The sequence below is a fragment of the Malus sylvestris genome, chromosome 4, assembly GCF_916048215.2.
Source record: "Malus sylvestris chromosome 4, drMalSylv7.2, whole genome shotgun sequence".
Taxonomy (NCBI): domain Eukaryota; kingdom Viridiplantae; phylum Streptophyta; class Magnoliopsida; order Rosales; family Rosaceae; genus Malus; species Malus sylvestris.
Window position 1 is genome coordinate 29,678,308 of NC_062263.1, and position 20,328 is coordinate 29,698,635.

At 37.6% G+C, this 20,328-nt stretch overlaps 3 protein-coding genes and 1 pseudogene across 3 annotated transcripts; 2 read left to right on the forward strand and 2 right to left on the reverse strand.

The window, feature by feature from the left end:
• Positions 1-7,221: 7,221 nt before the first annotated feature.
• LOC126619715 (AT-hook motif nuclear-localized protein 20-like) lies at positions 7,222-8,530 on the reverse strand. Its single transcript, XM_050288132.1, has one exon. It carries the CDS (start codon positions 8,363-8,365, stop codon positions 7,451-7,453), a length of 915 nt encoding a protein of 304 aa, XP_050144089.1. The 5' UTR covers positions 8,366-8,530; the 3' UTR covers positions 7,222-7,450.
• A 5,040-nt stretch (positions 8,531-13,570) lies between these two features.
• On the forward strand, positions 13,571-16,096 carry LOC126619163 (uncharacterized; annotated as a pseudogene).
• A 643-nt stretch (positions 16,097-16,739) lies between these two features.
• On the forward strand, positions 16,740-18,114 carry LOC126619162 (peptidyl-prolyl cis-trans isomerase CYP19-3-like). Its single transcript, XM_050287445.1, has 2 exons — positions 16,740-16,898; positions 17,400-18,114. Exon 2 carries the CDS (start codon positions 17,419-17,421, stop codon positions 17,944-17,946), a length of 528 nt encoding a protein of 175 aa, XP_050143402.1. The 5' UTR covers positions 16,740-16,898; positions 17,400-17,418; the 3' UTR covers positions 17,947-18,114.
• Positions 18,115-18,698: 584 nt separating this feature from the next.
• LOC126619161 (rubisco accumulation factor 1.1, chloroplastic-like) lies at positions 18,699-20,328 on the reverse strand. Its single transcript, XM_050287444.1, has one exon. It carries the CDS (start codon positions 20,207-20,209, stop codon positions 18,860-18,862), a length of 1,350 nt encoding a protein of 449 aa, XP_050143401.1. The 5' UTR covers positions 20,210-20,328; the 3' UTR covers positions 18,699-18,859.

Below are 20,328 nucleotides of genomic sequence, written 5' to 3' on the forward strand. Positions count from 1 at the left end.
CGAATGCCTCAAGAAATTTTTAATTGTGACAGGAATACGAGTAGTACAACATGTGTTTTTATGTAAGTGGTGGGAAATTTTATTTTTTAAGTTATTAACTTTTTAACATACATATCCCACAATTTGTATAGTAACACGTGATGTACCACTTCGTATGCCGGTCACATTGAAAAATCTCTCATATGCCTCTAACAGAATATCTTTTGAACATCGTTTCCATCCATCTCAGAATTCATGTTGCTTATTCAGTGGCGAAGCAAGAATTTTATGTGAGGAGGGGCCTCACAACATGAAAAGTTGTAGTAAATTGCACATTTGGAAAACCAATCAAATTTAGTAAAAAGAACTAAAAACATTGTACAAACTCAAACACTTGAATACAAGGTAAGAGTTAAGCATGAAAGATTTGAAAATATAACAAAAGGACTAAAGAAATGACAAAGAAAAGAGCAAAAGGAGGGGAAAGGAAGTCTGCACTGAAATAAGAGAGATGGGGTGAAAAACGGGGCCTGTAAAAGGGATACACAGTTTAGATTAAGAAGGGGCACACTTGAATTTAATGGTATTCCACTAATAAGTAGCAACAATAACAATACGTTATTATATCAAGAAAAAATGCAGGATGGGCTCAGGACTATTCTGGTCCCTTAGTAGCTCCGCCTATGTGCTTGTTCTACAATATGTTGGAGCTCATTATTGCACGTTTGAGTAGACCTAAACGCATTTTCTCACAATAGAAAAAGGTAAAAAAAAATGACAACTTTTTACATTTTTTTAAAGAGTTGTGCGGTTCACAAGTCATTTTTTTTCATCCAACACACTCCTCTCAAATTTTCGTTGAGGGATCGAATGAATTGATGGAGATGAAAGGACAAAAATGAAAAGGAGTGTGGTATGTTAAAATAGGTATGTAGATATGACCATGCACCCTCTCTAGAACTGATAGAGGTAAGTTTGGCTGCAAGTAATTGTGTAGTTGGCTATACAAATTAATTGCTGGATAGGGATAATCAGAAAAATAATACTAGAAAGACAAAAAATTTAAACTAATATTATTTGGTTTGCAAATTTAATTAAAAATTTAACCTTACTAGCATTATCCTAATCAAAATCCGGCAGTTCTTTAGGAGATTAGGACTAAATAGCTCATACCATCCACGTGTACGATTCTAGCCCTCAATGAGTCCAAGTGAGCCAATCCATAGTCAAAATGTCAAAGTAGGGAATTGCTTTTGGAATGGGTACCCAATTATGCAAACCCATATTTTTGTCTTTCAACGCCATTGTCTTTTGAATTCTCAACCCTCAAAATACAAAACGATTTGATTTTGATTTCAACTTTGGTATACTTTAGAAGAAGCATGATTATTAAAAGAAAATATTATAAAATTTAAAAAGTAACTAAAATAAGTAAACTAGTTTCAATATATATATATATATATATATATATATATATAAACTAACCATATATAAAATAACGCACAACCCATCATAAATAAAACTTTTGATTCAACCACCTAGTCGTACACTCATATGGATGCATAGCCCTAATTCTAATGCCTACAATTTGGTTTCATTTTCTTAATTAATTTCTTAGTTTAACTATTGGTTTCTTCCTTATCAGCTTCACTAGATCGATAAACTAGTGACTAGACCACGGTATCTTTTCTGAATTTAGGTAATGTGAAAAGCTAGATATAGGTTGCCCTTATTAAGTTGTGTTACTTAATTTGAATAATCGATATCTTAATTGTAAACTGAAAACCTAAGAACATCTCTAAGAGATGCAGCAATTGTGCAAAGTTAAATTTGCTACTTTAATTAGGAAAAACACATCTTTAGCGGAGGTATCAACCCCTTAGCAAATTAAATAAGTAGCAACTGAATTTGTATAGTTACAAGGTTAACTGCTACTTCTTCAACTTAGCAAACTAGGTCTCATGGTATATTATAATCAAAAGCATATAGTCATTACTGCACTACTATTATGCGATATTATAGATTTATATCGGCTTCAGAAAGCAGTTATTAGAAGAATAGAATATTAAGAAAAAAGGTAATCCCATGATTAAATAAAATGTTCTGTTTGTATAATGAAAGCTTAGATTGTTGACAGATCGACTTATAATTTATAAAAGGCTTTTTAGCCAAAATGGTTCATGAGATTTGCATAATACATCATTTTGGTCCTTGAGATTGAAAATCAATAGAAATGGTCCATGAGATTGTCCACGATCCATTATTTTGGTCATTCCGTTAAAAACTCCATTAAGTGTCCAGGAGCTCTTGACCTAAAGTTTGGGCAATTTTCAAAGCTTCGTAACTCAATCATTTCTGAACCAAATTCGACCCATAATATATCAAAATGACGATAAGAAAGTGTAGAACAAGAGTATACGTATTTGGCTTGAAAGTGGCTGTCTTGGTCGTTGAGTTAGCCACTTTCGAGCTGTTTTCAAGCCAAACCATGGTGAGTTAGGATTGAGAAATGTACCATTCTCTTCTTCTCGACGAGAAGTATGATTTTGGTTTTTGAATCACTCGATTTCATTGAGTATTGAAAAAGTTATGAACGTTTAAAGTTTACCTAGTTTCCGGTTAGTTTTTCAGTTTTCCCTCGGACCTGTCACCTTTCAAGCTATTTTCCAGCCATCTCCGACAACCATTGGGCTCCCAAATAGGTATAATATTGTTCTACACTTTCCTATCTACATTTTGATATATTATGGGTCGAATTTGGTTAAGAAACGATTGTGTTACGAAGCTTTGAAAATTGCTCAAACTTCTGGCCAAGAGCTCTAGAACACTCAATGGAGTTTTTAATGGAATGACCAAAATAATGGATGGTAGACAATCTCAGGGACCATTTCTATTGATTTTCAATCTCAAGAACTAATGTGATGTGTTATGCAAATCGCAAGGATCATTTTGGATAAAAAGCCTTGATAAAATGAGATCCCATAGCTGGTTTGTCATGCTGTCATTCGAATTGCGATCAATTCGATTATCATATAATTAAGTTAATTAGGTTCAAACTTCAAATTATTATAAAACAATCTCCAGTATAAATGCATGGAACACATCAATCACAAAACCATCTCAGTTAATTAAGTTAATTAATTAATGATATGAACCAGTGCCCTCGCTGCAGCGAATATATATGAAGCATGGTGATTAGCCAATAGCAATGAAGAGTTTTTTAGATAGAAACAAAGTGTGTTAAAAAAAAATCAACTTATTTACTGAAGCATTTCGTCGAATGCTTGGTAAGCTTGTTATCGTCAGTCAAACCATGTTGTGCATACATGTAATCATCATATGCCGAATGACTCTGATGAGTGATGTAGCGAGAATCTATCGGGTAGTGTTGGCACAACTTGTCGAGATACTAACATTTAATAGTCACAAAAAAAATTTGTACCAAACATTCAAAAGATTGTTAGAAGGCCTTCGAATGTATATTTTTCAGACTTCGGGTGGTCCTAGACCACCTTGGTTCCTACTTTCATCCGCCTGGACTCAGTCCACTCGAATTTTTTTTCTTTTGCAATTAAGATTTAATCGTAGCTAGTAGCGTCATTTGTCTAATAAAATATTCGCAACATGTTTAAAAAGTAATTCATCCAAAGACAACGTGCACTCTACGGCAGCATTCGAAAACAACTATACATTTTAATTAGATTTTTAATTGTGTTTGCATCATCGCATCATCACACATTCATCAGGGGTAGAGTTGGAAAGTGATAATATGCTCTCAAGTTTTTAAAATTTCTCATGGTGATGGATAATGATTCCTCAATATTTAAATAACCAACGAATTAATTAATTAATTGTGTCAGTAGTTTTCTACTAAATTACGAAGGATTTAACTTCGCTGTTGAAAGAATCAGCAGCTCCTCCTGCTGAGAGCCTATCACGGCTCGACACGTGTCCAACTTAGACACATATCCAGCTGTGATTGGCTCTCAGCAGGAGGGGCTGCTGATTCTTCAGCAGCCAAGTCTTGTTCAATTACTAATTGATATCAAATGCAGAAAACTTCAACTTTATTGGGTTGTCCTCATTTCTTAATGCAGGTTTTACGGATTCCCCTTTCAAAGTATTATAGTTTAATTGGCTTGTTTAGACATTAAAAAATAATTGGGGCTTGAAAATGTTGGTAAAACTACACCAGCAAAGACAACCACGGGCGCACAAAAAGGAGGTTTTATTTGTTTGTTAGTCTTAGTCTGGAGATTATTTTAATTAATCACGCTGCTTTAAATATTAAACTCCTTGAGGTGGGCTCCATATTGATCCTCAATGCAAAGCTGCCTTACCATCAGAAATTTAGAACGAATGTTGTATGCAAATTACTAGGTAATAAACAAATTAGGGTTCATTAAACAATGACATGTGAATCCATGTGAAGAGGGTCCTTCATGTTTCTGTATACAACTCGATCGTTAAGATATATCCTTTGAGTGTCAAGGAAACATCCTTTTAGCGACAATTTTATATAACTAGTTTGCTGTAAATATAAAACTTTTATTCATGTATAGCTCCTTTATATCTCTAGTACCACAATAGTTAACATGGATGGAGATGAATATTATGCGTGTGAAGCGTATAATTATGTATATTTAAGATGTGAAGCACATGTGTCCGTTAGCAAGGGCGGATCAATTTATGAATCCGAGTGGTCTCGGGACTACTCGAAAGTTCAAAAAAACACATGTGAGGATCTTCGAGGACCATCCAACGGTTGGGGTAGGTGGTGGAAGAGAGAAGACCACCATGGTTGTGCAGATGTTGAGCAACAAAGCTTTGAAACAAGAAGAAATATCTAAGTTCAGATGAAGAGGTACACAAAGAAGACCACCAAGGCTCTGTTGTTCTTGGACCTTGGTTCCGAGGAAAAAAGAAGACTTTCCATCTCCATTTTCCAAGTGACCAAACTCTCCATTTTGTTTTCTTTTTTAATTGTTGTCCAATTAGGTTGTGCCACTTAACATTTTAATTAATAAAGGGATAGTCTATTACTCAATCCTTTTTTTTTTTTTGAGTTGACTAATAGCGTTAGTAAGTTAGATGTTAGATTAGCCACCGACGGGGTTCGAACCCACACCGTCATGCAAGGGCATGACACCTTTCTAGCACTGTGGTAAAGGGCCACTTGCTTATTACTCAATCAATACTTACTTTTTACACCATATATTTGACACCGTTTCTCTTTTAAAATTCACTATAAATTCATACAATATCAAAAAAATATTTCGTAAAGTACCACAAACTTGTAATCATTTGAATTTTCATCTCATACCATCAAATTCACTAAAATACTAAAGCAAAAATTCTGATATTTTTGTATGTTATATGTTAAATAATAAACCAATCTAAAATAATAAACCCAAATTCTCAATACATGTATAGCTTTTTTATGTGTGAATAGGCACTTAATTATATGATATATCTTAAACCCGCCTAGTTTGCCTAGGCTCTTGTCTAGGTCCCATCTTGGCGCATAAGCGTTAAGTCGCAGCCCATTGCCAGACTAGTGCCTTGTGTACCTTGATTAGGATTGTCTGACGTTAGATTAATCCTGAATCCTTTGAAAAATATTTCGTAAAGTATCACGAACTCGTAATCACTTGAACTTTCATCTCATACCATCAAATTTAATATACCCAAATTCTCAACACAACTATAGTTTTTATGTGTATATAGGCACTTATTTATATGATATGTAATACATTTACTTAAATCTATCTAAGCTCTTGTCTAGGCCCCGTCTAAGCGCATAGGCGTTAGGCTCTAACCCACCGCCCTAGCGTACTTTGATTAGGACCGCCTAATGTTAAATTTACCAATATCCGTTAAGCTTCACACATGAATTAACCTAATAAATACTATAAAAGAAGTTGAGATTTTGAAATGTTACATGTCTACACATCCTTACATGATTTATATATTGATCGAGATGGCGCCCGAATTGTTTTGGACATTTTTATTCAATTTGTTTGCAGTGATGACTTTCCCTTTGCTGATTTCGCCAAGGAATTTTCGGCACAAATATATACTGATGAATAGCTAGAGTGGTAAGCATGGAGATATTTCATTTTATAAAAAACTTAAGCTAACTAATGAAAATAATAAATCTTATATAGATGCATGCATAGTAATCTGTTCATTTGCTGACCATTGTTCCATTGCGTACATTCATGGCTAATTAGTAGTTTATATATATATATATATATATATATATATATATATATATATATTAACCTAAGCAGCTAAACTTCATACTTGGCTCTTCAGTTAATTAGATATATGTGCATGGAAAAGTTTTTCAAATTCTATAACATATATGTGGTTTATTAGGTGAACAAAAATTTTAGACAAGCACAGTAGCCAAAGTTGATCAACAATATTGGTCCTATGAATTAAACTAGCTAACAAATTAAATTAATAAGTTAGAGAAACAACATGTGTATTGGTTTCATGGAAAAGTGGCTTAAACCTTCACCTAATAATTAAATATGAATACAGATGAACATCACTTGTAAGACGAAAGAAAACTGTGGATAAAGTTTCCAATTTTTTTTGTATTTTTATGCTTATTATTTGTTAAAATAATTTCCAGTTTAATAATACTTCATAATATTTCCGGTTAATACATTATCAAAAAGAAATAATACAATAAATTAAACATATCCTTATTAAAAAAAATAGATCCATTATATATATACCGATCCCACCACAAGATAAGTATACAATAGAATACAATAAAATGCGCAAATTTAATTGATGACCAAATTAATATACAGTATACTATAAGACTTGTTTCAAAAGATTAGTAGTTTAATTAGAAGAAATTCTCAAATTAGTAAAAAGAACCTCAGAAAGATGCAAAGGGCTTATATTTATGTATATATGTTTGTACATTTAATTTAGTTTACTCTTCCAACAATCTATGATTCGTTTCTTTCATGTTTTAGTCATTAACTTACATATTTAAATGCTAATGTGTAAAACATCACCTAATTTAAAAGGGAAAAATTCTACAGTACTCGATGTTTTAATAAAATTGAAAGCAAGTGCTTGTTTTACTATATATACTATTTATACTAAAAAGAAGAATTAGAAGAAGAAGAACGATGATATTGATATCGATATCGATGATGCATAGACAAATGATAGCTAGCAAATCATAGCTATTGAAATATGTATACACAGAATATATAATCCACTGATCAACGCTTCTCATCTTCTATAATTCATTTCTACCAAGTACAAAGCACAACATAAATTAAGGAAGCTTAAGTACCTTAATGATTTCCAGTTCAATTCCTCCTCTCAAATTAAGTTAATATGAAAGAGTAGTAGTACTACTAGCAAGCACTCACTTCTCATTTTTATTCCTAACTAATTCACAAGTCCATAAACCCTAATTTTATTAACTAATTAACTTTTAAAACGGAGGCCTACCACCACCTTGACCATGAGCCCAAGATGAATAAGCTGCCTGCTGATCATGGCTCAACTGTGTCTGCCCTCCATTCGAAAGCAAATTCGGTGGAAAATTATAAACCCCTGCCAACGCCGCCGGGTCTCCCATCCCACCACCGCCAATTCCTGGCGGCGACCCCGCACCTCCTGCCGCAGTCCCCGAACTAGTACCCCCTCCTGCTTGCTCTTCTTCCTCCTCCAACGGCAACCTCTCATACGTCGCATTTGTAAACGTCGCTGCGATCACCATCACGGGCCCTGAAGCCACAAGGGGTCCCACCACGCTTCCTCCAACAACCTGGCCCTGCCCGCCTGCCAAGTATATGGTCATTCCAGTCGACCCAGGCGGTGCAGGGCCAGGCAAAAACGCTCCAGTCAAGGACAAAATCTCGAACCTCCCGTGAAGCGCCATGACTGCGCCGGGCGCGGATGGCTGCCTGAGCGTGACGTTGGTGACGGTGCCGCTCCCACTCATGACGCAGACGCCGCGCTGCCTTCTCCTGGCGAACTGGGCTACGCTGTTAGCGATGTCGGCCCCGTTGGATATCTCCATGACGTGGCTGCGGAGAGCGTTAGGGCTGTCTCTAGTCACAAAGATTGGGGGTTTGGGCTTGTTTTTGGAGCCAGGCGGACGGCCTCTAGGTCGTCTCGTGGCGACTTCGATGGCTCCTTCCTTGGGGTCGTCGCTGTTGTTATCATCTTCATCACCCCCGGATCCTCCGAGGCTGCTCGTTCCTGTGTTGTTCATGGAGATTCCCAGATCTGGTTTGATGATGTTTTTCATGAGGGAGCTGCCGGCGGCTGCTACGGCTGAGGTTTCGTTCAGTACTCCTCCTCCCGGTAGACCTACATGTCCAGCCCACCACCGGTTCGCCATCGATTCAAAAAATGAAAAATAAAAACAAAAAAAGGAGGAGGGAAGGATGAAGATATTATAGTAATATATAAATTTATAAAATAAAGGAAAAGACACAAGTACAAGTAATATAATTAAGCTGGTTGATTATATAAGGAAAGTGTCTGTGTATAAACAGAAAACCTAGATATGTATGTATGTATGTATGTATGTATGTATGAGAGAGAGAGAGAGAGAGAGAGAGAGAGAGAGAGAGAGAGAGAGAGAGAGAACAGCTTGAAGAGGTAGGGTAAAGAAATGGGAAAGAAAATTGAGAGGGCCCTAGCTGGCTAAGGGGTGGTTTGGGAGTGAGGTGCTTACAAAAAAAGCATCCATGAAAAAAAGCTGTGAGGGTTTTAGATGTTTGGTAAACTGAAAAAAAAAGGCTTATTTTGGAAGTTGCTGTGAGAATAAGCTGAAATCAAAGGAAAAAACTGAAGCTGTTATTTGTAGCTTTGGAAAACTGGCTTTTTTCCAAAGCACACGGAGCTACAGTGCTCCTTTAATAAAAAGACCCACTATCAGACTGCTTTTTTTTTCAAAAGCACTTTTACAAAAAAGTTTACCAAACACTCTGCTGATTTTTTTCACAGCCGCTTATTCTCACAGCACAGCCGCTTATTCTCATAGCAGTTTTTTTTCAAAGCATAGCAATACCAAACCAGCCCTAAGTAAGGTAACAAGAGAAGTGTAAGAGAAATCTGGTCAGGTGCGACCAAGATATAAACGATCAAATGGGGAAGAATTAAATTAACAGTTCGGGTTTTTTTTGGGGTTAAATTAACTTGGGTAGGGTTTGAGTGTGTCAAGGTCAAAGGCTGTCTAGGGAAGCTAGCTAGCTTAATTTGGGTTCTTTCTTTCCTTCTTTCTTTTAGTTTCTCTCTCTCTCTCTCTCTCTCTCTCTCTCTCTCTGAGAAATTATAGATGTGATGCGAATTGGAAATAGATGAAATGAAAAGTTGAATGGGGGAAAGGTAGTGGTGCGTCGTGTCGGTCTTGGGAATTAGGGTTTTGTTTGGGTGCGGTCGAGTGCGCGTGATGAGAAGGTGGGCTGCAAGTCCTCCTCTCCTCCGATCTCCTCTTGTAGCTAAGCGTCATTTGGTGACTTAATTATGTAAGAAACTTGACTAGAAGATCGATTTTCATGACAAGTACCATCATCAATAATGCATAATTACATATAAACCAACCTCTCTATGTATCTTAATTGTCACTTTCGCAAAAGGAAATAGTTTTCACACATTTTTGTTTCTCTTCATGAATATTTCTATTTAGAAAAATACTAAGGAGACTATTTTTGGATACCATTTGATGTGGTAAGTGATATGTATCAATTAATAAATTCATCTCATTAGATGTTGATTGTATGCATCACTTGTCACATGAAATGATACACCATTGTAGTATAAATATGTGGTTTGTCTAAACAAAGTGTGCAGATAGACAAAAAATGGTTTGTATAAATCATTTCTCGAAATTACGGACTCACTTGGAACTACTTATTTAAAGCACTTCCAATAAAAAGGCTTCTATTAGAAAAATACTAAAATATTTAATAAAAAGAAGCGCTTCCTAAAAAGTGCACTTCTAACTTCTTATTCCAAATATAATCAAAGCACTTTTGATGATTTGAAAGCGTTTCTAGTTACTTCAAAAACACTTACAAATAAACCCTAAATCGTTTAAATATTTTATTTTCAAGTATATATTCCCTCATTTGGATCATATATAATATCATGTATATGCTCATTCATAATTCCAAGATATAATTTGGGATTTTGTTTTTGCAAATAATTTTACTCCAAATTGATGAGTGAGCTACACTGATCTCTTATACATGAATATCATATGAATAAGAGGAACTACGCACGTACATACACTAAATTTGGGAATGCAGTACCACTGCTTTTAGCTTAACTTGTTCCTTTCCTATTCATTCTAATTAGCATTTCCTATTTTTTAGCATTTTCTTCTAATATTATATATGAAAAACATAAAATTATGTTTATATGCTGGTAAATTAACATATATAAAAGCCACTATCTAATTACATATTATATAAATTACTATATTTTAAATCTCCAGCACTACTCTATCTCTCTTGGTAGAGCTGAGTCCATCGAAAAAGGGATGAGGGAAGGGGAGGGGAGGAGAAGAGAGGGGGGGGGGGGGCGGGTGTTCGAAACATTCAACTTTTACTCCGACAATCTTTTCATTATCATATATCTATAACGTTAAGTTTGTTAAGGTAAATCTTGGATATTCTCTCTTCTAAGAGTAATGCTAGGAAGACCAACCATTTAGACTAAACTTTGTAAACTATATGACGTGGTTATTGATGATTAGATTATTATTTAGTGTTTATTAACGTACTTATTTTTTATATGATTTACAAATTTGGTCTAAAAAATTGACCTACCTAACATTACTCCTCTCGTAAATTAAGAAACCTCGCTATATATCTTCATGTTTCAACCTATGACCGCTCCACATCTTTGCATGGATGTTCCTTTTATTATTCTTAAATTTTGAAACATACAATTCGTAATCTCTATTATTACATTCCAATTTTCAGCTATTTTTTTTTTAAATATTTGGGTTTAAAACTTTAGGATTGGGAACAAATAAATTTTCGAATCGGATAAGAACTTTCAATTAAACTTGCACTATGGCCCTTACCTATTGAAAATGAATTAAATTGGAATGGAGAGCTTTATTCTTTTTGAAAGAAGCCGCAGATTCTCATCAACAAAAGCCAAACGGCAAAGAAGAAGACTTCTCCTCTAGAAATACTAGAATCATATCTGATATAACTAGAGAAGGATCCCCAATTCAATCACAATTCTCAACAACCTGAAGAGCAATCCTGGCAAGACGATGGCCACTCCATCAACTTGGCGGCGAACGTAGGAAGGTGCAACTCCAATGATCTATTCAAGTAAGGCCTTAGCATCTTCTACAATTGGACCAACCATTGTCGAATTGAGAGAACGCTCCAGCAGCACCAAAGTGATATGGAGATAATCATGAAGACAAATCTCTCTATATCATTGTCATATCAGCCTAAATTGTTAGAATGTTTGTCAGATGGTTAGGTGATTTGTTAGTTAGTTAATGAGTTAATTTGTGCTTAAGTGAACTTGTAAACTTACAAATGTAATTAGTCAATCATCTTGTTAGAAATACAGAACTTTGTTTTCTCTTTGAAGTTTCTCTCTAATTCTTCATCTTACTCAATTCTTCATTATCCTTTGATTGTTTCACAACGTTGTTAACAAATCATTCTTAAAGATTTGAAAACCCCTTCCCGCTGTCCAAGCTAACCCTGCACTAACCGCCATAGCTTCAGCCTGCAAAGGGGAGAAAACATTGGCCAACTTTCTAAACGAACGCAACAACAAAGATGCTCTCTGAGTCTCTGACCACTATTCCTACACCCAAAACTTTAAGACCATCTCCAACCAAAGGGTCCAGAGGACCAGAGGGCCGAAAATAGCCTTAAAACCGTCTTCAACCAAGGGCCAGGCCAAAGGGCTTGTGGGCCTCACTGAACAAAAAATGGCCAAAGGGCCAACTGGGCGGCCCTAATGAGCCAGCCAGTCTGCCCCGGGCGGGGCTAAAAAATTTGAATCTCAACGGCTAGCCGTTATTTATTTATTTATCATTATTATTATTATTTTACAGTAATTTTTTGGGCCAAAAATTTAAAAAGAATGTTTAATTAAGGTCCAAAAAGGTGATTGGTTCTATGTAGGGGTGTTGTGGGTGCCACACATGCAAGCTTTTGCTTGCTCAATTCTCTCCTGATGTGGGACAAATATAATGGGTGCCCCAACTATAAGCTTCCTATTAGAGATGGTAAATATGCATTTATACATGTAACTATCTCAAACTAAGTTACTAGTAATTGGACACTTAAATTAAAAAATTAATTTAACATACAATTGTTAACCGCTGCAAGTATACATGAAAGCGACGCCAATTACTATGATGAAGTGTCACATCCCGACCCGGGCCCCCACCACATCCCGAGCTCGACTCCGTCGTAGCACGATATTGTCCACTTTGGGCCCCGACCACGCCCTCACGGTTTTCTTTCTGGGAACTCACACGAGAACTTCCTAATGGGTCACCTATCATGGGATTGCTCTCGTGTGAACTCGCTTAACTTTGAAGTTCTGATGGAATCTGAAGCCAGTGAGCTCCCAAAAGGCCTTATGCTAGATAGAGATGAGAATATACATATAAGGCTTACATGATCCATTTCCCTAGACGATGTGGGATGTTACATGAAGTAAGTGTTTTCACAATTTATTTTAAATATTTAATTATATTTCATTTAATTTAAGTTGTTGTATTTTTTAAATTTAAATAATAAATTATGTTTGGCCCTATGACCCTTGGTTGGAGATGGTAAGAAATATGGTCATGCACTGTTCATCAAAATATTAATTTCTTGGAAGACTAGATGGCTAAAACAAACTCTCTGACCAGCCTTCGGTTGGAGATGGATTCATTCCAGGCTCCATCAATGGACGACTGCTTCGAGGACGGGACCATTTGGGATGAATACTTGAGTTAACTACACTTGATTGAGTTAACTTTTGCATATATCACAATTATATTCCATTACATTCTAGTAAACTTAATATGAACATGGGGGGTGAAAACCCAAAAATAGAAAAGTCATTAGTACTAGGTTTTTTATTTTACCCATTCAATTGTAATGAACGATTTTCGTCGTAGAAATGTTATAATAATCAGACTTATTCATATTATTAATCATTAAAATTTACTCTGAAAAAAAATCAATTAAATTAAAAATTGTTTTCCAAATCGACAATTTGGATATTATTGTTTAAAGAATATAAAAGGTTTACTCAGATGGATTTGGTTGGGTTTTTTTTTACGGGAACTTTAATGAAAAACTCCCGGTACTGTTTATTTTAACGAAAAACCACATTTTTACACTAGAAAGTCAATCATGATACTATTCACTTTACAATTTATTTTATCCTTATTGTTAAAACTCAAAGTTTTCAAATTCTTTTCATTAGTTTTCAATTTTTTTTATAGATCAAATAATACCGGCCCAAGATGTTTCTCATTTATAATGGGCTTGGATCAAAGCCCACGATTTCTGAGTTTGATTTTTATTAAAAAACAGATTAGATCCAATCGGGTTGGATCTTCGTTCAGCTTAAGCCCTGTTTGTACAAGCTCCGAAACAGTTCGTGAGAGAGGGGCATGGCTAACGACCTGTTTGAAGGCCTCCCTCGGCCGTCTGCAAACCTTCCTCCTCCTTCTTCTTCTGAACTTCAACTCCGGCAACCGCCGCCTGAACCACAAAAACCACCAAAACCTCGAAAGACCGCTTCTTTTAGCTGCGATTCTTCTTCTTCTTCTTCTTCCCCTGCTCCTGCTCCTCCTCCTCCTCTTCCTCCTGCAGCTGCCCCAAAACCAATTATCAAACCCGCCCTCAAGCGGCCGAAGCCCGCCGAATCGATCCCCGAAGGTAATTTCTTTGTTTTTTTTTTTAATATATGGCTTCAAAACCCGTTACTTTACCTTTAAAGTCTTTGATTATATTTCCAACGGCTGCAAATAGTGCCTGATTAGGGCTTTAGTTTTACTTTCTTTTTCGCTGTCGAAAACCCATGGAAGGAAAATTGAACTCATTTATCTATCTGGGTTGCATTTGTTTTAGTTATTGTAATTTGCATCACTAAATAATGTACAGAGGTTATGCTCTTTGAAAATATTAGTTTTTTGATATAATTTTGGGAATGTAGCTTCTCGTAAAGGAAATGCGGTTTCTTAGTGTTCGAAATCTATCTAGAAATCGGAGTGTTGACAGTTTCGTAGTGCTCGAATTCTAGCTGGAAATCGGAGTGTTGACGATTTAATAAAGTTTGATTTTTGTTTATTTCTTCATTGATGCAACTTCTGTGAAACACCAATCTTTTGAAATAATTTTGGAAATGCGGTTTCTTAGTGTTCAAAATCTATCTAGAAATCCCGCGTCGACAGTTTCGTAGTGTTCGAATTCTAGCTGGAAATTGGAGTGTTGACGCTTTAATAAAGTGTGATTCTTGTTTATTTCTTCATTGATGCAACTTCTGTGAAATACCAATGTTTTGAAATGAGCTAATATGTTGGAAATGGTTTTTAGAAACTGTGCCAGAAAAGAAAAGGTTGATGTTTAAAACCATGACGGATGCCTCAGAGCAACAAGTGATAGAGGCTGTGCAGAAGATAGCTTCTCATATAAAGACTCCTGCGAAATTTAGTAAGGCATCAAAGCTTGCCATCCAGCTGATTCAGGCGTGAAGTGTCAAGGCTGAGACTAGTGATTACCTTTTTTCGATACTGGAAGCCGCAATGGCATCTCCTACTGCTTGTACTGATCCTTCCATGCGAGCTGATTACCATGCACTGTTTTCAGCAGCACAAGATGCCTCTGAGGTAAGACCGTAATCTATAAGTCTACATGTGGTACATGATAATGTTAATACTGGTTATATACTCAACTTAATAGCTTAAATTTTGTATTTTAGCGTCTCAGTAAAAAGCAGAAGAATCAGTTAACTACGTGGACAATCAGGGCAGTGATGGCAAATGAGTTATTCACCAACGACAGCTTCCTGGTAAGGACTTCTCCTATGCCATAGTTTGTGATCATAGTTTTTGAATCATATAACAAACCATATATTTCATGTAACATCCAAGGAATGAATTTCGGCTTGGAACTACTAATTGTTTTTATGATTCACCATGCCTGACTTGCCTTTTTTTCTGTCCTTCATTTTCTTCCTCTTTTTCTTGTCAGCATTTGTTATGTGAACGTTTACAAAGTTTTCAAAAGCAGCTGGACGATTAAAGGAAGCCATATCTAATCTGCCTGTTGCAACTGAGGATGATGACAGAGAGGAAGCGGCTGTGCTGGAAGATGATACAAATTTAGCAAATGAAGATGGTCCGACAAAGCAGGACGTGACTTCAGCTGCACCAGCGGAAAATAATGATGAGGAGTCTGATCCGTTTGGGCTTGATGCATTTTTAACTCCTGCCTCTACGAAGAAAGATGATAAAACAAAGGGAAAAACAGATAACATGATCACAAGGGAGGAGGAAGAGACCAAGAGATTCCTCAGGTCAAAAAGAGAAGCCTTGGTTCTTTGTTTAGAGATAGCTGCTCGGTGTTATAAAACCCCATGGTAGGTACTGGAAAACTTCAAATTATTCGATGTGCTTTTCTTAGTATCCAACCTACTATCACCTGAATAGCTAGAATTTCTTATGTTATATTGTGCTTTTACTTTGCAGGTGCCAAACCGTCATAGACATATTAGCCAAGCACGCTTTTGATGACATAGCAAGGTTCACATCGAAACAAAGGAGTGCCATTGAGAAACTTTGGGCTTCCATACGGGAACAGCATAATCATAGAAAACAAGGGAAATCGGTCACTGGGAAACTCGATGTCAATGCTTTCGAGTGGCTGCAGCAGAAGTATGCTACTGAGAAGATTAGCATTCGGCATTCAGTTGGAAATAGTGGGGATCGTAAAACTGAAATGTGGCTTGGATGACAACATACTATCGGTATGGATGTTGATCATTCTTTAGAAGGAAAAAATGCGTAAAATTTGTAGTTGTTGATCTAGACTACTGTAATTGTTGATATGAATGAATTAATTACGTTTAGAATTAATGTTAAATAGTTATCATTTGCTACAAATAACATCGTTTGTTCAAAAAAAAAAAAAAAAAAAAAAACTCATGAAATAGTACCACCTTGTGGCCGTATGACACACGCACAATGACATTTCTCAAGCTGAGTAGCTGTTGTGTTGTCTGAAACTATGGTCAAATCTCGTGTTACCCCATCGGAAAGGGATCCTCTCCGATCCATTTTGTGGAGATCTCTAGTTGTTTATCGTGTATTATGCGGTCAGTTTTCGTTAGATATTATTTGTGTTTAATTTTAAATAAAAAAATCAAATGATTTCTGATACATGATGAATGGCTAAGATGTGGGAATCCTAAATTACAATGACCCATTTTGCTTTCTTGGCAAAAATTTCATTACAAACTAAACGGGTTAGTGGCAAAGTGAGACGCACAATATCAATCACATAACAAGATGAGTCATCACAAATTTCGAAATGCAATGTGAAATTTGACGACTGAATACAATACAGACATGTACTTAATAAAGTCACTAATCATTTTATGACTGTCGACATAATAATTTATGTAAATATTGTAACAAAATCTGTAAAATTTGACCATAATTTCCGAGGTACAAAAACACTTAAGCCTAAAAGAAAATAGAAAGGGGGCAAATGGAAGAATACCGCATAAAACAAGGACGGCCTTGCAAAATAAATCACCATTTTCATCCAAAACCCTAAACCCTCATCCTCCTGCGCCTCTATATAAACACCCCTAAAACCCTGGCCTCTCATCGCATCCTCTCCAGAGTCCGTCCTCGATACAAATTTCATCTGCTGGTAACGTTCTCTCTCTCCCAATTATTTCTGTATTTCAAATTTGCTGGCTTTTTTGGTTCAATCTGTGATGCTATTAGATCCCAATTCCAAAGAAATTATATTTCTAAGGAAAAATACAAACAATAAATCGAGGAAAAGCACATATCGAAGGCTTATGGGCGATAGATATGAACAGCCCATGCGCTCAATAATTGTGCGAAATCATAAATCTTTCTTCTTTTTTGATTATATCCTCTCGACATTGCCCGAGGATTTCGAAGAATGATAACATTGTGTTAATATTAACTTCTTTGTGTTCTTTGGTGGGGTTTGTTGATTTTATTTGTTTCTTGATTTGTTTACTGGGTTTTTGTAAAGTGTTAGAATTTTGAAAGAAGTTGCCCGATTGCGTTGTCAGATCACGAAAATTGTGTCAAAAGTACCGTCTTGGTGAATTAATTGCTTTGTTAATTGATTTGATCTGTGTGTTTGGTCTAATGTGGTTGTGATTGGTTTGGGCAGATTGGAAGTTGTAGAGAAAATGTCGAACCCGAAAGTTTTCTTTGACATATTGATCGGAAGGATGAAGGCGGGTCGAGTTGTAATGGAGTTATTTGCTGACAAAACCCCGAAAACTGCTGAAAATTTCCGTGCTCTTTGCACTGGAGATAAGGGGATTGGATTATCAGGGAAGCCACTGCACTTTAAGGGCTCCACATTTCATCGCATTATCCCGAACTTCATGTGTCAGGGTGGAGATTTCACAAAAGGCAATGGGACCGGAGGAGAGTCAATTTATGGGGCGAAATTCGCTGATGAGAACTTCAACTTGAAGCATACTGGCCCTGGAATTTTGTCGATGGCGAATGCTGGACCTAATACCAATGGTTCACAGTTCTTCATTTGCACTGCAAGAACCCCATGGCTTGACGGAAAGCACGTTGTGTTTGGAAAAGTTGTTGATGGATACAGTGTTGTTGAGAAAATGGAGAAGGTGGGTTCGGAGAGTGGGACTACTTCTGAACCTGTTGTGATCGAAGACTGCGGCCAGGTAAAAGATGAGTGTTGATGTTTGAATAGTTGGGTGAAGTTTCAATTAACGTCGTAGCTTAGGGATGCTGGTAGAATTAGTTAGTTTCAAGTTTCAAGCAAAAATTGTGTTTTGCTTGAAGAAATTTGGACGCCTACTGAGTATGTAATGCAAATAATACTTGAATCGATATATATTTTTGTTCAAGTTTGGTTCCTCTACGTCGAAATTCATTCTCTAAACATGCTAAACAAGCCTCGCGGAGGCATGGTGTTTGAATGAAACCAAACTCGAAGCATTAGACGTGCTAAACAAGAGTCGAGGAGGCATTTTGTTTGAAAGAAACCAAACTCTCGATCGAGTTCACTACTGCAACGCATTAGGTCGGGAAGTTAGGCCTAGGAACGTGTTGGGGAAAGTAGCGATGATGTATGTCATCCGATATGAAATCCCGATTTTATCAGTTCACTGCCGATGGGCGAGGGCGGCCATCGGAAACCATTCATAAAATTTCATCTTTCCTGTGCCTAGTATCTAGCTTCTAGTATCTATGTTAGTGACGGTGAAATAAACTCAGCCATCTAATGACTTGCTGAAAAAGTTAGGTTTCCAAGTTTCTAGTGATCTTCCAACCCTGCTCGATCGTAGATTGTGCGAACTGCAGGTTTTCCTTTCGAACTTTTAGTGGGTTCATCTCATGGCAGTTTGTTCCCAGGAGATTACTGTTCCGTTTTGTTACTGAAACCGAATGAGTTAACTACGATACACATTGCGAAAGATAACACATCGAGTGAGGTCGAAAATCGTTTCATATATTCTGAACGTATAAGATGAACATACAAAAACAGTTCAAAATAACTCGGAAAATTACCAAAGATCCTTATACGAGTTGTATAAATCTCCATTGTAACAAAAGAGTGGTTCAGAAGGACCATCTCTTACTCTTACACTTCTACTCCCAATCCTCATCGCTTAGTTGATCGTCTGTCTCGTCTCTTGGCGGCCTCACGATCAACACCACAGTCCCTAAACTCTCCTCCACACCAGCTTCCTTCAATGCCGATCCCCTTACAACCTTAAACCCCAAACCCTCACCATCCACCGCCGCCAAATAAAACCCGTCATCAGCTTCCACCTCTCTCTTGCTCCTATCGGCCACCACCAGTATAGGCTCTTCCTTATACCACCTATTCGCCTTCCAAGGCAAAACCCTCGCGTCACTGAACGACACCACCACTCCGCCCTTCCCTAAACTGACCACTGGCTCCCAACCCGGCAACACCACCCACCTCTTCCACCCCTTCTCTGCCACCATAACCCCAAGCTCCCCCTCACTTGTACACTCCCACGGCGCCTCCATAACCTCCTTATCCTTTTCGTCCGCCCTACAAACCGGCAAGATCACAACTTTAGTCGACTCTGCCACCTCCCCAAACTTCAACCTCACAACCGGAACCCGAACCCCCGCCGCAACATCCTCCTCCTCCTCCTCTTTATCTTCACTCTCCCCCTCCAACTCTTTCAAAATTACTTTTTTAGCCTTATCAGTCTGTGCAACCTTCAATGCCTGCTCTAAAGCAGCAGTTCTAGGTTCGGATGGATTCTTGTGCTCCCTCCCCTGCCTAAAATACATAAACCCTAAACAATCACCAGGGCTGGCATAGTCAAAGCTCTCCCAACCCTTTTCGGTCCGCCGACGAGGGAAGTCTTTCATCGAACGGGCCAAATCCTGAGCGCCTTTGCCATCAAGCTTGTTCTCAATTATGAAACGGGAAGCAGCAGCTCGCTGCTGGACGCTCAGGAGCCGAATTTCGTACAACAATTCGGAGCCCCCCAAGTCGAATTCGGAAACAATTTCTGGGTCGGTGTTGGATTGAACTAAAGAGTCCCTCACCTGCGCCGCCACCACCAGGCGGTTCTGCTCGACGCCGGAAATGCCGGTGATTTCTTCGATGGTGGGGGGAGTAAAGCCTTCTTGGGTTAGGGAGGGGATTAGTGGGGCGTATTCGAACCAGAGGCCGAGGCGGTTGGCGAGGATCTCGAGGCGGCCATTGGCGTCGAGGGAGCGGAATTTGGAGGGGATTGGAGATGGGGGCGGCCGGAATGGCTGGTAGACTTGTTTCTGTTGTTGTTGGGTGCTGGAGGAGGGAGTGAGGGTGGCGGAAATGGGTTTTGGGGAGGAGGGTTTGTGGTGCAGGAGGGGTGGTGGGTGGGGGTTGAGGAAGGAGGTGGAGGATAAGAAGGTGGTGGTGGGGTTGAAAGATGAGAAGGGCTTAAGAGAGTTTACTGTTAAAGAAAGCATGGTGGTGGTGGGTTTTTGGAAATTTGCAAAATTTGGAAGGAGGGAGGAGGTTTGTCCCTTATCTCATCAGCGATGATACTTCTGGATGAGAGAGAGGGAGAGTTCAGTTTCAGTTATGC

Bases quoted from the DNA above. Each gene is read 5' to 3' on its own strand.
- LOC126619161 (XM_050287444.1), bottom strand. From the start codon at position 20,209: ATGCTTTCTTTAACAGTAAACTCTCTTAAGCCCTTCTCATCTTTCAAC.
- LOC126619162 (XM_050287445.1), top strand. From the start codon at position 17,419: ATGTCGAACCCGAAAGTTTTCTTTGACATATTGATCGGAAGGATGAAG.
- LOC126619715 (XM_050288132.1), bottom strand. From the start codon at position 8,365: ATGGCGAACCGGTGGTGGGCTGGACATGTAGGTCTACCGGGAGGAGGA.